The 12,370-nt window shown below is 40.3% G+C and overlaps 2 protein-coding genes across 2 annotated transcripts in view; both read right to left on the reverse strand.

The window, feature by feature from the left end:
- The window catches only part of gpc4 (glypican 4), a 30,152-nt gene extending 29,086 nt beyond the window's left edge, over positions 1-1,066 (reverse strand). The window contains exon 1 of the mRNA XM_084940581.1: positions 205-1,066. Within this exon, the coding sequence (XP_084796707.1) occupies positions 205-361 (157 nt within the window). The 5' untranslated portion in view covers positions 362-1,066. The remainder of the gene's footprint in view (positions 1-204) is intronic.
- Positions 1,067-4,633: 3,567 nt separating this feature from the next.
- Positions 4,634-12,370, reverse strand: part of gpc3 (glypican 3) — a 133,589-nt gene continuing 125,852 nt past the window's right edge. Inside the window, exon 8 of the mRNA XM_084940568.1 lies at positions 4,634-6,286. Coding sequence (XP_084796694.1) covers positions 6,111-6,286 — 176 coding nt within the window. The 3' untranslated portion in view covers positions 4,634-6,110. The remainder of the gene's footprint in view (positions 6,287-12,370) is intronic.

Raw genomic sequence — 12,370 nt, forward strand, 5'->3', positions numbered from 1 at the left:
TATTGGAGTTAATTTCACAGATTTGAAGCTAAACTCTCTTCAAGCTAACTTTGCTAGCTTAAAAAGTTCTCTTAGCTAGGACCACCCGGAAACCTCTGCAAGACCCACCGGGGGTCCCCGCTCCCTACTTTAGAACCCATTGGGTTTTAAGGTTAAACTTGAGATATATTTGTATACACACATATAAATAAAAATGGGCCTCACCGTTGATTCCTTTGTTGGGGACGTCGTTAACGTTGAAGCCTTTGGAGCTGTAGGCAGCACGAACTTCATTACAGTTGTTCAACTTTTGCTCCGCAGTCCCCGACACCGACAACACAGCCACCGTCCACACGACACACAGCGCCAACAAACTCTTCATTTTGGGCCAGGCGAAGACAGAAAAATAAGAAGCCTAACAGCGAAAACCGCAAAAATGTTAAAGTCGCTCAGGTGTGAGTGTGTGCACGGCTAGGACAAAGTTTCAGCGAGTCCACGGTCGAGTTTCCTCATGGAGACGCGCTGATTTCTTCGGCTCAACAGATACTTCATTCACAGCAGCAGAGGCCGGGAGAGCAGAAAGACACCGAAAAAACACCGTTCACGTCGGACGTTTCACAGCTACAGGTACGTGGGTTAAGTGTCGAGTTCCAGGCTCAATTGAAAAACACACAAAGACGCGACAAAACAACGGGGTTAAAACATGGAAAAACTTTTTTTTCTTTGAGACTGAAAGCAACAATCACAGTCTCACTACTGCTTCAGAGTTTCGACGAAAAGTAAAAACCACGGGAGGAGAGCAGGCTGTGGAAAGTTATCGGGAAAATGTGGGTTTCTTCAGTCTTCTTCTCTTTTCTTTTCCGAATCGGAGGAGGCCGAGGGTTTCAGTGGGAGAGGACGCTGGACCGCTTGCAGGTTGTACTGGGATCCAGATGCGAGCAGAAAAAGCCCTGGTGGACACCCAGGAGTGAGAGCAAGTTCCGGGGGACAAAGACCTGGAGATCAGGAACACCAGGGGTGGAGCGTGGAGCAGGGGCTTCCAACCAACCCAGGAGCTCTCTCCCACTTTAATGTTTAGACTGGAGGAAGCCGCGCTTGAAAATCAGGACTGGAGCTGAGGGTGGAGCTACACGGTGGCATAACATGTGGGTATGACCTATTACTGGCCCACATGACATAAAGAAAAGACTCATTTAGATATGCAAAAGTGCTCAAAATCACAGATCTCTTTCACAGAAGATCCAAGTCTGACCTCTGCTTTGAGCAGGGATTTCTTATCAGTTTTTTTCTTTTTTGCTGTTAGTGTTGAGATAAGAGTAGATAAAAGTCCTTGGAATCAAACAGGCTTCCACACACAGTCTTAACAGATATTAGTGACAATAAACCATTTTTATCTCTGTTTCTAGGGCACCCAATGACTTGAATGATAGCCAGGACATTTTGTAACCACATCTTATCCAAGGTGGGGAAACAGAGACGAGTGTGAAGTCTTTTAAGTCTTCACCCAGACGCTTTTATTTGAGTCCAGTACATTAGAGTTTGTTTAAAATGGCTGGGTGAAAGCGTGGCCAGTGTTTCTGTAACAAGGAGTCAAAAAAAATGACAGGGCCCGCTCCTTACACAAACACGGTCAGGCTGTCCTGTGTTAGCAATGGGCCAGCTGTGCTTCTCACATCCAGCTGCCTGTCATATAGTGCTGTAAACAACAGTACGCAGCTTGCTGGAAGCATGGTAGCAGGCTGTAGAGGTGGACTGAGATTGCACTTGCATCTAATGGGAGATGTATAAATCAGTGAAAAGCAGATGCTCACTGAGATGAAATGAGGAAGAATGCTTTTTTTGTTTAGACAAAAAGCTGCTGGACATGTTTGAAATGATGCATCCTCCTGCCATGTTTTAGTTTTTTAAGCTGCACTTTGTTGGCGCCTGTCTGCTGGTGTTGTCATGCTGCTCTTTGCCTCTGACCTTTGTCCATCTCGCAACGCTGGCAAGAAAAGAGGAAAGAAAAAACAATCTGAGTTTATTTAGCACTGAAAAGATTAAGCATGTGAAAAATTCAAAGTGTCAACCTCTTAAAACACCAGAACCCTCAAAAAAAGGAGAAAAATAATTCAATTCACAATCAGAAGCTGCACTATTTGCTCATTTTCAGTAAGGATGAAGTGCACTACAGTCTTTTTTATGCCAAAAGTAGCATTGACAAGATTTTTGTACCCCCTGCATTTAAAAATGCCTGGACTTGTGCACATGTCCGTTGGTTTGGGGAGGGCGCGGGGGGGTTAGCGATCGGCAAAATGACATTCCTCCTTTTGTGTCCACATTCCTCAGGCGGCTCCACTCATTCTGTGTGACTGCGGCTGCTGCAGGGGAAGCCAGGGGCTGCTGAGGAGCAGGAGAAGGAGGAGGATGCTGGAGCTGTGTGTGCATGGGAGAGCGTGGGCCCGGCGCTCCTCTCAGCGGGCCAACAAAAGGTGAGAAAATGGTCCAGTGCCATGGTAATTAGACGTGAATGAGCTTTGAGCGACATGACATGTCTCGGGCCTTTCTCTGCAGCGAAGGAATTTCAACATCCAGCTTGGTAAAAATTGGACTGGACTTTGGGGGGTGGGCGGGGATGTGCCCGTGCACTTTCGAGCACCTGAATTACATTGTTATTTTAATTTATATGCAGTGTTTGATGACCCCTCTGGCTCGTGAAGGTACACAAGCCCAAACATCTTTGTGTGGCCATGAAAAAAGGGCTGAAATACATATTCATAGGGGAGTCAATCACTCAGGCAGAAAATGCAACAATTCCTAATAGTCAGCAATTCTCACTGTTCCTGCTGACTAACATCACATTGACCTTTCACTCTCATAATGCCGGCTGTTCGAACATTGCCCCAATATTACCCTAAGAAAACACATGGACTCTGCATCTCAATGGGCCTGTATGCCCATTCTCCAGCCTCACATTAGCATTCAGAGTATACTCCCCCCCTCCTCCCCCTCCATCCCGGGCTAGCTGCTGCTCTCTCTGCAGCCAGCGTTTGCTCATCTCCTTATAATCAGCCTCCCGTTTACATCTTAAAAGCTGCAATACAGCTCAGGAGAGAAAGGCACAGCTGGATAATAATGGCGTTTTTATCTAGCACTGCCGAGCAGAGGGTGTGTGGGTGTGAAAAGTTACAGCAGAGAATCGGGGACACAGAAATGGGATTTTGAAGTGCGTTTGCTGTGACAGGCGTGTTATCTGCGGAGCTGTGAGTGATTGGCCTTGTTAGGGAAGCAGACAGGCTTTAATAATGGAGACGAAACACAAACACTTGGGACTAATGAACCCTGGTTCACTGCTGGGTTGTGGATGAGTATAGCTACCTGGTTAAGTTAAGCTCAGGAGGTTAACAGACTGGGTCAATAGAGAGAAGCCCCGCAGAGAGGGACAGAGAGGACAGTAGTTCATAATCTGCTGGGAGTGAGAAAATACAGATCCAAAGAAAAAACACATGATCCACGTGCTGCTTTGAGGACTCAGAGCAACGAGCGCAGTCCAGAAACACATAAATTTCATGATTCATGACTCGCTTTGAAGTGGATCAGTAGCGAAAAGCACAGAAAGTAATATATATGCCTGGAACATTGTGTGTGCAATTTGTAATCGCAGCAGCGTGCCATCCATTTAATCCTTGTTTTTCATGGCATTTTAAGGATTATTCCATACCCAAAAAGCCAAATCTGTGAGTTGGAATCTTTCACTTCATGTTTTTGGGGTTGTTTTTCCACTTTCCTCCAACAACTTAGCATTGAGCTGTTGGTAGCTTTTATTCCAAACATTTGCTCGTTCTGCTATTACTCTCACGTAAAACAAGCCTGACAGTCAAGTTAATCTGCAACTTAATTTTACTTAATTCATTCAGCCTGACACTACATCCATGTCAATCAGTTTATTCCTGGAAGGGGGTGTTTTCTTTTGCCTCAACTAATCACAAGTGAATGACTTTTGACCTGCCAACATAATGTTCAGTCAACAAAGAAGTCATGGGAGTGCTCGCCTGGAGCAGAAAGACACTTTTTAATGTTATTTGGGTTTATTAACAGTAGCGAACTAACATCCATCAAGTTCATCCATGCTTGTCCACACAGCAAGTGGTTCTTATATAGTGCTTTTCTACTCTACCTGACCACACCAAGCACTTTTTACATCTTGCTGCATTCTTTACATCTCTAACATTCACACACATTCATAGAAGCTAGAGTAGAACTGGAGGTTAGCATATTGTGACTGTGCAGACGGATGGAATAGCAAATCCATCAGATTCTTGGGTCTTAATGATAGAGCTGTGACACTAAAAAGTCTGCTAGCTTACACAGTCAGCATTTTTGCTAGCTCTACTTCTTATCCTTGTAGTAGCTCTATCCACTCTTACTGTTCTAAGCACTTGAAGTGCCCACACATTCATTCAGCACTTTTTATACTAAACTTGTGTGTAGTGCTTTTCCTGTTACACTCATACCACTGAAATGTGCTTAGTGTTAGCAGCTACGCATATTTCCAACCCCTTCGTGTCTTAATCTTCATTTCTTGCTTCATTGCTAAATGCTTAGCTGAATACGCTAATGCTAATTGTGATGCTACTATCTTAGCTTAAAAACACATTGCCACAGGCACAAAACATCAAAACAGATTGAGTTTATTTTACAATGTATTTTCCCCATCAACATTCAATTGAGAGAAAAACAAACACATCATTATTTCTTATGACTCCTAGGTGGGACACTGGCCAGGGGACTGGCCATAGGAGACATAAATCAGGTGGCGCTAGTCAAATAATTTAGGCCTGCACTTTGTTTAGGCATTCCACTGCCAGGACCCTGGTAGTCGGCGTGCTCGATCGCTGATATGACTTAGCTGTACACCTGTGCTTTTCCTGACATGACAAGTCAAACAGTGGGCCATGGGCAGACTCGGCACTCGCAGCTGTGGAGTCAGCTGTGTGGTAGCAGCAGCACCATGTTAAAAAACCAAACAAATGAAACAATAAGAATCTCACTTTTGCTTTTAACCCAAAAAGCACAGAAAAAAAGATTAAATACAGAGGCCATCCTTGGAAATGTATGAGACCAGTGCAACATAACAAAATTAATGTACACGTTTTTATACATATTTATATTTCACATTAATGATCGCTTTATGCACAGTGCTAAAGAGTAAGCTAGAAACTGCAGCAAGGCTTCACAATCCGGCCAATAATTAGTCCACAAACCAAAATGCCAGTATTGTAAATAAACACGTTAATGTAAACATGGCACCAACACAGAGAAACATACACCTGTACAGTTATCAGGCTGACTTTGGAGACTTATATTCGAATGATAGCCCTTGGATCTTTTTTTTAATTATAGGGCTGTTACTGTTTCTAAAAAAAGTGCACCAGCTTTACATAACAGAGCAAACAGTGATGGTGGGAGTGTGAAGGAAGCAGTCGGTAATAATTTAGCTATCACTACGACATAAACAATCAGAGAGAAGGGTGAGTAGTAGCAGAGCATTTTAAGGAACAGTGCATGTTTAAATAAGTGATTCATTGCATCATTCAGGGGGAAGGAGCTCACTAAAACTGACCAGATGAAGTCCAGCCCTGGCAGGAGGTCATGCTCTGCCACGAAGGAAAAGGACAGCAGCTGATTTCGTCTTCTTCCAGTTTGTACCTGCTGGGCTGTGACTCAGTACAGACTGAGCGGGAGCATTTATTTATTTATTTTTTTAAAAGGCCCGTTTTGTGCTAGGTCCTTTACATGTCTAAAAACGAGTCTCTCCATCACTTTGTTACATTACATAAGAAGTGAGTGTGAGAACAGAGGTGAGGCAACAGGACGCAAAAGTTGAAATAACCATTGTGGCAGCGGACCAGTGGGCAACTTTCTTATTTACACAATGGCGTCTAATGTGCTTTAATAGGTTTGTTAAGAACACAGGTTGAACAGATTCTTGTTCAGACAGATAAAGAGAAATGTAGCATTTTCTGTTGTTCATGCGTCCTCTGCTGAGCCACTAAACTTTATATCAGGAACAAGAATTCCAAAAAAGGTTTGTCACATTCCACACATTTTGTACTGAATCCTAGAGGGAAGAGGTAATGGGAATGCATGGGTCAGTGGGGATAGACCGGGAACAGACTGAGCATCAAGGAGAGAATTGGAACTAGGTAGCTCCTCCACAGTGGAACCGCGAGTGAGGAGACGCCTCCCATCCCAGCTGTAGCCAAACGAGGGGTTAACAGCTGCTCCTGGAAGGTGAAGTCATCCATTGCCAGGTTATCAGAAAGGTCTGAGGAGGGAGACAGACGGAGTCAGAGACAGAGGAGATGGACAGAAGATAATGAAGGAAGGTGAAAGAATGAAAAATATGAGAGAAGCAGGAAAAAGGAGAGGCAATTAGAAATAAAGGCTGCCACAAAAGCTGAAAAACACATGTCTGTCATCTTTCTGCATGATGTCTGACACAGCTGTAAAAACAATGTTACATTGGGAGAAACCCAAGCTGCTCATATAACCAGATGTTGCATGTTATTGTTGTAAACACGTGCTGAATCATACAGACATAAATTTTGCTGATAGCAAGTGCTGAAATGTGGTGAGATGCTGAAAAACAAAAAATTAAAGTGAAAAACCACAAAAGCCGCATATGGTCATGTCGAAAACATGTGAATCATCTGTCACAATTTAACTGACATCTTAGTTAAAACAAGACTATTTGAGACTATTTGTATTATAACTGGGATTTGGCAACAACCCTTCATATTGTTGTTCTTCATATATTTTCCCTCATAACCATCTCTAGGGTTTACTGTAAACAGTAAAAAGGAGATAATATCCAGTGAGCAGCAGCTCTCTGGGTGTTCTGGGTGTCAGAGGAGAATGAGCAGACTGCTTCAGGCTGATAGGAAGTCAACAGTAACTCAAATATCCACTTGTTACAACCAAGGTATGCAGAAGGGCCTCTCTGAACACAGAACACATCACAACACTTCAAGCAGAAGACCACACTGGTCTCACTTTCCTGTCATTTCCTGACAGGAAAACGAGGCTACAATTTACACAGATTCACAAAAACCGAACAATGAAAGGTTGGAAAAATGTTGTCGGTCTGATGAATCTCGATTAATGCTGTGATATTTGGATGGTAGGATCAGAATTTGGTGTAAAGGACATGAACGCATGGATCCATCCTGCCTTGTATCAACTGTTTATGTCAGTATCGGTACTCAGTTAGGTTCAGTATTTTCTGTTGGATTCTTCCAGCAGGATAATGCACATCATAAAAATCAAATAATCTCAAACCGGTTTGTTGAACATGACAGTCAGCTCACTGTATCCAAATGGCCTTCACAGTCACTAGATCTCAGTCCAATAGAGCATCTTTTGGATGTGGTGGAATGGGAGATTTGCATCATGGATGTGCAGCTTAAAAAATTCTGCAGCAATTGTGTGAGGCTACCATGTCAAGATGGACCAAAATATCTGCGGCATAGAGTTTGAGTTGCTAATTCAGCTGTTTCTGCTGCTTCACACTTGGCAGCAAACTGTACAAGTGCAAGGTTGAGATTATCCACTAATGAAGCTAACAGAACCACATCTGCAAAATGCAGAGACGAAATCCTGCAGCCACCAAAGTGGAGACCTTCCGCCTCAGGACTTGAGAAATCGTCAGTATATTACGCCTCGGGAGTGAAAACGGGCTGGTCATCCGGCTGTGCTTTCTCTATGGGAGGCGTGCCACTGGGATGGACACAATCCTCAGATCGTTCCTTCTGCTGACCAACTATCCCCAGTTGAAGTCAGCACCAAACTCTAGCCAAAAGAATAAAAACATACTTTTCATCAAATAAATCTACAGTGATGTTTTTTTCTCCTTTCTTCCAAAGGTAATTACTTATTATCTTCAACGAAGTTGCATATTTCTACTTACTACATGTAAAAATGACTGAGTGCTTTACATGAGAAAAAAGTTATATATAGCTTAAATATTCCTACCCGAAAAAGCAAAATGAGCCATAATCAGAAGCACATATGACAGTCTTGTGAGTATAAAATGCATCTCAAAAATCTCATAAAATGGTTTAACTTCTACGTGTTTACTAAATTTAATATATCCCAAAATTCTCTTCCACACAGAACAAACAATTGCTGTATTCAGACAGTCAATATTCAGTACTGTCAGAGAGAAATCACACAGATGAAGACACAGAATACAACCTGTAATTAGATTGTCTCATCAGTATCATGTGGCAACCAAATGAGCTGTAATGTTTTCCTGTCATCATTCTTCTTCTATGATTATGTTAATCTACTGTCAAATGGTCTGCTTTTACCCCCCCCCCCCCCCTTTTTTTTTTTTAAATTTTTTTACAGATAGTGAAATGTTATTATTGTGTATCAGTTACCATTTGAACTATCTGATATGCCCTTTTGGTTGTTTTTTTTACAAATGTATATTGAAATGTAATCTCTCCCGTTATTGAGTGCTGCTTTGTTTTTCATTGTGTGGATGCTTAAGGCATCCACACTATTGAGTTCCTGTTTCTCTTTATTCTTTATTATTATTATTATTCTTCAAGTTCGCCGTAGAACTACTTCCACAATTTTTTTTATGCTATTTTCACCGTTCAAATTTGAAAATATTTTTTTCCTTTAATTTGTCCCATTGAAATGAATGGAAATCTTCCAAAATTCTGTTAAAAATTGCTTATTTTTGAAACTTAACTACTTCCTCATACTTTCACGTAGAACAACCATTCAAACTTTAAAATGTTCTCAAAATATTGGGCTATTCATGTATAATTCATCTTTTTCATATCTTCTACCGTTTTAATCTTATCCCTCTTTAAGTTTTGGGTTGCAAAATTGTGATTTTTCAGAAAATACATGCGTTGTTATGGTTGCTATGCAGTTGGCTTTCAGTGAGCCACTGTGCCTTTTGCAATATTCTCTTATCGTCCGAACAACTTCTTGCTACTGGCTCAATTTTCACTCAACTCCCACAAATTATACATCAAAACGTAGGTATTTTTGCTGGCTTTCAGAAAATGTCACTATCATTGTTGTGGGATTTATAGAATTTTGGTAAATCTCCTCAGACCAACACAAAGTCTGAAAACTCTCCATAGCAAGTCAATAGAGAGTTTGTTCAAAAACACCGCTGGATTTCTCTAATGAGAGGCATATTCGAATCGCCATATCTCCTTAACAAAGCGAAGTCAAGACATGAGGCTTGTGCCAATATATCTTCAGACACTCCTGACGCTCACAATTTAAGATTTTTTTTCTCACCTATTACCATTTGGCCATGAATTACGTTTGTTTGAGGGTAGGAAATTTGTCCCTCGCTCAGATTTCTTCAGCTTTCAAACTCTGGAAATGAACCACTTTTTTCCTCTCGTCATATCTTTTTGATAGATTTCCATAAAGACCTGAAAATTTCCATGGTTGTTCACCAAAGCCTGCTGTCTCTTACGGTGAAAGAATGATATCAATGCTCCAAATAGATTTAGAGTTACAAAGCATTGTTTGAGGGCAAGTCAAGGCAGTTTTCGCTTCGCCTCTACTCAGTTATGGTGCATTACAAGTCAAATATCTTTAATAATTCATATTTTAATGATAAATTGTCAACACTTGAAGATTCCCCCATCTCTTCTGAACAAAACGGTGTAAGAATGACCATTCTAGCCCCTAAGGTTAGGAAATTATGGTCATTTGTTTGAGGGGAATCCTCACTATGAGAAATAGACTGCAAAAATCCTGTCTCTTTGCTGCCTGTGTGTAAAAACGGCTGCACCTGTTTTGGCGGGAAAAAGTACACAGCCTCTCTGATTGGTGGATTCAAATTTAGCAGCTCCCAGGCTGCTTGACTGACCTAGAAACTTGCTTCTCTCTCTTTCTATGTGTGTGTGTGTGTGTGTGTGTGTGTGTGTGTGTGTTTAGTGAGAGAGAGAGAACCCTACCCTTATTTGGCAGCATCTCATTGTAGGATTTAAATTGAATATAGTTAGACTGGTTGACTGGATTAGAGCCTGTGTTTGTGTGTCCCTCTGTGCATTTGTGTTTCAATATGCGTCCATATTTGTAATTTTGTAAGTTATTACTATTCTGCTAAATCATAGTATTTCTGCTACTTTTCGGTACTTGTGCTAAATACAGTATTTCTGCTAAATCATACTATTTCTGCTATTTTATAGGATTTGAGGTAAATATAGTATTTCTGCCAAAACATAGTATATCTACCAAATATAGTATTTCTAATAATTATAGTTTTTCTACCAAATCATAGTACAGTATTTCTGCTTTTTATAGGATTTGTGCCTAATATAGTATTTCTGCTTTTTATAGTATTTGTGCTTAATATAGTATTTCTTAAATTATAGTATTTCTGCTTTTTATAGGATTTGTGCTAAAACATAGTATTTCTACTAAATGTAGTATTTATGCTTAATCATACTATTTCTATATATTACTGCCATGTTCCCAGGCAGCCAATCCTCTGTGAGGACTGAGACATTCAAATTTGCATATCAGGGCCTGCACGGCTTCCCAGCCAGCCAATCATATCTGAGGGCTGAGGCATTCAAATTTGCATATTGGGGCCTTCACGGCTTGTAAGCCAACCAGTCATCCATGTCATATATCTCTAAAAATTCACATTTTTATTTTAAGTAGACAACACTTGACGATTCCCCCATCTCTTCTGAACAAAACGGTCTAAGAACGACCGCTCTAACCCCTACGGTTAGGTAATTCTGGCCATTTGTTTGAGGGGAATCCTCAATATGAGAAATAGTCTGCAAAAATCATGTTTCTCTGTGCTGCGTGTGTGTGTAAAACCTGCACTTGGTGCACCAGTTTTGGCGGGAAAAAAGTACATAACCTCTCTGATTGGTGGATTCAAATTCAGCAGCTCACAGCTGTTTGACTGACTAAGAAACATGCTGTTAACAGCCCCTGTTCACTTGCTGCTGCTCTGTGTGTGTGTGTGTGTGTGTGTGTGTGTGTGTGTGTGTGTGTGTGTGTGTGTGCGTGCGTGCATGTGTGTGTGAGAGAGAGAGAGAGAGAGAAAGACCCTCTTTAGGGCAGCATCTCATTGTTGGATAAAAATATAATATATTCAGAATGGTTGACTGGCATAGACCCTGTGTGTGTGTCTCTCTCTGTACATTTCTGTATCCATATTTGATTTTGTGTTTATCTATTGGTTTTTCTTGTTTGTTTTTTTCAAATGTATTTGCATTTCTTTTTTTCCACAGGTGAACAATAATTAGTTTTGAGGGAGCTTAACCATGTTCCGTTTTTTTTTCAGCTTGTCATTTTACTTTTCCAGTATTTTCACTTAAGTTATTACTATTCTGCTCATTCATAGTATGTGTTCTAAATCATTGTTATTATGCTATATTGTAGTATTTCTGCTAAAATCATAGTATTTCTACTATATTATATTTTTCTTTCTAAATATAGCATTTCTGCTATATAATTGTATTTCTGCAATGTTATAATATTTGTGCTAAACCAGACTATTTGTGCTGAAACATAGTATTTCTGCCAAATGATAGTATTTCTGTCTAATTATAGTATTTGTGCTAAAACATAGTATTAATTTAAAATTACAATATTCATAGTTAATCACAGTGTCTCTGGTAAATCACAGTATTTCTGCTATGTTGTACTATTTTTCTAAATCATAGTGTTTCCGTAATGTTTAAGTATTTTTGGCTAAATATATTCTTTCTGTTATCTTATACTATTTCTCCTAAATTCTTGTATTTTTGAGAAGTTATCATGTGTCTGGTAAGTTACAATATTTCTGCTAAGTTCTGCTATGCTAATGTATTTCTGCCAAGTATTATGTTTCCTCTAAGATATTGCAGTTCTACTAAGTCATTACATTTTAGCAAAGTTCATTTGCTTACGCAAAGTTTTTACAATTTCTGCAACTTTTCAGCTTTTTCAGCTAGTTTTAGCAGACAGCTTCAGCTTTAAAGCATCCACACAGCATTTTCGCAGGAAATGCAAATTTTTCTAGTTCAGCTTTTTGTTCTGGAAATGCAAACTTTTGTTTCCAGTAAGCAGAAAAAGGTGGAAAGTTGTCACCTTTTCTTATTGCTGCATTAACTCTTTCATGCAGACTGTGCATTTTTTTTCCCTTGAAGATGCACTGTCATTGTCAAGTAGCAGTTTTGTGCTCAGCACTGTATATGAACGTAGTGCTGATGAGAGCACAGGAAGTATGGTTGCTATGTTGTTGCTATGAGAATTCATGCAAACCGGCCAGCAGTGATGAGTAAACAATAAAGTGAAAATGAAATATACATATACATACATATATATATGTATGTATATACACACACACACATACATACATGTA

This window comes from Perissodus microlepis, chromosome 2 (genome assembly GCF_051167445.1).
Source record: "Perissodus microlepis isolate ML-2025 ecotype Zambia chromosome 2, ASM5116744v1, whole genome shotgun sequence".
Taxonomy (NCBI): domain Eukaryota; kingdom Metazoa; phylum Chordata; class Actinopteri; order Cichliformes; family Cichlidae; genus Perissodus; species Perissodus microlepis.